This window comes from Emiliania huxleyi (genome assembly GCF_000372725.1).
Source record: "Emiliania huxleyi CCMP1516 unplaced genomic scaffold EMIHUscaffold_41, whole genome shotgun sequence".
NCBI classification, from domain to species: domain Eukaryota; phylum Haptophyta; order Isochrysidales; family Noelaerhabdaceae; genus Emiliania; species Emiliania huxleyi.
The window spans coordinates 109,667-111,577 of NW_005198900.1; the positions used below are offsets into that span (position 1 = coordinate 109,667).

General features: G+C 65.1%; 1 protein-coding gene across 1 annotated transcript in view; it reads left to right on the forward strand.

Annotated features, from left to right (window-relative positions):
- The first annotated feature begins 408 nt into the window (after window positions 1-408).
- Window positions 409-1,911, forward strand: part of EMIHUDRAFT_436368 (hypothetical protein) — a 3,415-nt gene continuing 1,912 nt past the window's right edge. Inside the window, exons 1-5 of the mRNA XM_005769716.1 lie at window positions 409-884; window positions 1,065-1,115; window positions 1,186-1,227; window positions 1,307-1,344; window positions 1,864-1,899. Of these exons, the coding sequence (XP_005769773.1) occupies window positions 416-884; window positions 1,065-1,115; window positions 1,186-1,227; window positions 1,307-1,344; window positions 1,864-1,899 (636 nt within the window). The 5' untranslated portion in view covers window positions 409-415. The remainder of the gene's footprint in view (window positions 885-1,064; window positions 1,116-1,185; window positions 1,228-1,306; window positions 1,345-1,863; window positions 1,900-1,911) is intronic.

Consider the following 1,911-nt stretch of genomic DNA (forward strand, 5'->3'; position numbering starts at 1 on the left):
CGGCAAGGGGAGAAACGGCGAGGGAGGAGGTGGCGAGGGAGGGGGTGGCGAGGGAGGGGGTGGTGAGGGAGGAGACGGCTAGGGAGGAGGTGGCGAGGGAGGGGGGGGGGGAGGGGGGGGGGAGGGACGGGGTATCAGGGGAGCAAGGTAGGGGATGGCGGAGGAGGCGGAGGCTGGTAACGAGGCCGCGGGGGTTGGCACGGACGCCGCAAAGATGAAGAGGGGGGAGGGGGGGGGGAATGAGAGAGAAGGAGAGGAAGAATGGGAGAGAGAGAGAGAGAGGGGTAGGATGGGAGGGAGAGAGAGAGGGGGAAAGGGAGGGTTTGGAATCTCCGACTCCCGGGTGGAGACACTGCCCTTTCCAGTCATCCCCTCTTTTTCCATCAAGCTGCGTAAATTCGTTATTCGGACTTCCATGTTCGCGCTCTTTCTCGTGTCTGTTGTGGCAGAGGAGCGGCGTCCGGTCCGCTGGGGCATTCTCGGCACGGGCAGCATCGCCTCCGACTTTGGCCGCGTCCTCACCTCCATGCGAGGCGACGCCGAAGTCGTCGCCGTTGGCTCGCGGAGCGGGGATCGCGCGGCGGCGTTTGCGGCGGAGCTCGGGCTAGTGGGCGCGTGTGCGCACGGCTCGTACGAGGCGCTGGTTGCCGACCCCGCCGTCGACGTGGTGTACGTCGCGACGCCGTCGACGCGCCACGTCTCCGACTCGCTGCTCTGCCTGCGTGCGGGCAAGGCGGTTCTCTGCGAGAAGAGCATGGCGCCGACGGCGGCAGAGGCGGCGGAGGTGCTCGCGCTCGCGCGGGAGCGCGGGCTCTTCTTCCTGCACGGCGTGTGGAGCCGCTTCTTCCCGGCGATGCGGGCGCTGCGCGAGCTGCTCTCCTCCGGCGCCCTCCTAGACGCTCCCGAGCCAATTCCGACATACCTCCGACACACCTCCGACACACTCCTCCGACACTCCTCCGAGACACCTCCGACACACCTCCGACACACCTCCGAGACACCTCCGACACTCCTCCGAGACTCCTCCGACACACCTCCGAGACTCCTCCGAGCCCCGTCGTCAGGCGCCATCGGAGACGTGACGTCTGCCCACGTCTCCTTTTGCCAGAACGACGGCGCCGGCTCCTGCTCCGCCCTCGCCGAGATTAGACCCGAGATGATACCCGAGAGTATCCCCGAGGTTAGGCGCCGGCTCCTGCTCCGCCCTCGCCGAGACGGGCGTCTACTGCGCGCAGTCCCTCTCTGCGAGTCGCGGACGAGATGACGCGAGATGACGCGAGATGACGCGAGATGACGCGAGATCTAGGCGCCCAGTTCCTCTCGTGGGTCTTTGGCGGCGAGGAGGTGCGGCACACCTGTTCACAGCTAGGTGTGTGAAGAGACGCTGTTCACAGCTAGTTTGGCGGCGAGGAGGTGCGGCACACCTGTTCACAGCTAGAGGTGTGAAGAGACGCTGTTCACAGCTAGTTTGGCGGCGAGGAGGTGCGGCACACCTGTTCACAGCTAGGTGTGTGAAGAGACGCTGTTCACAGCTAGTTTGGCGGCGAGGAGGTGCGGCACACCTGTTCACAGCTAGGTGTGTGAAGAGACGCGGTTCACAGCTAGTTTGGCGGCGAGGAGGTGCGGCACACCTGTTCACAGCTATGGGTGTGAAGAGACGCTGTTCACAGCTAGGCGTGCACGGAGTTGTGGTATGGCACCTGTTCACAGCTAGAGGTGTGTAGAGACGCTGTTCACAGCTAGTTTGGCGGCGAGGAGCCCGCTGTGTCGTCTAGACGTGGAGACGCGAGGGACTAGCCTGGCCCTTGCCCCACCACCCTTCTGTGTGTGTGGAGAAGTTCACCTGACCTTCTCTTTCCTGAGGCCGCCGTCGTAGGCGCCGTCACGGAACGTGACCGGGTACGCCCCCCC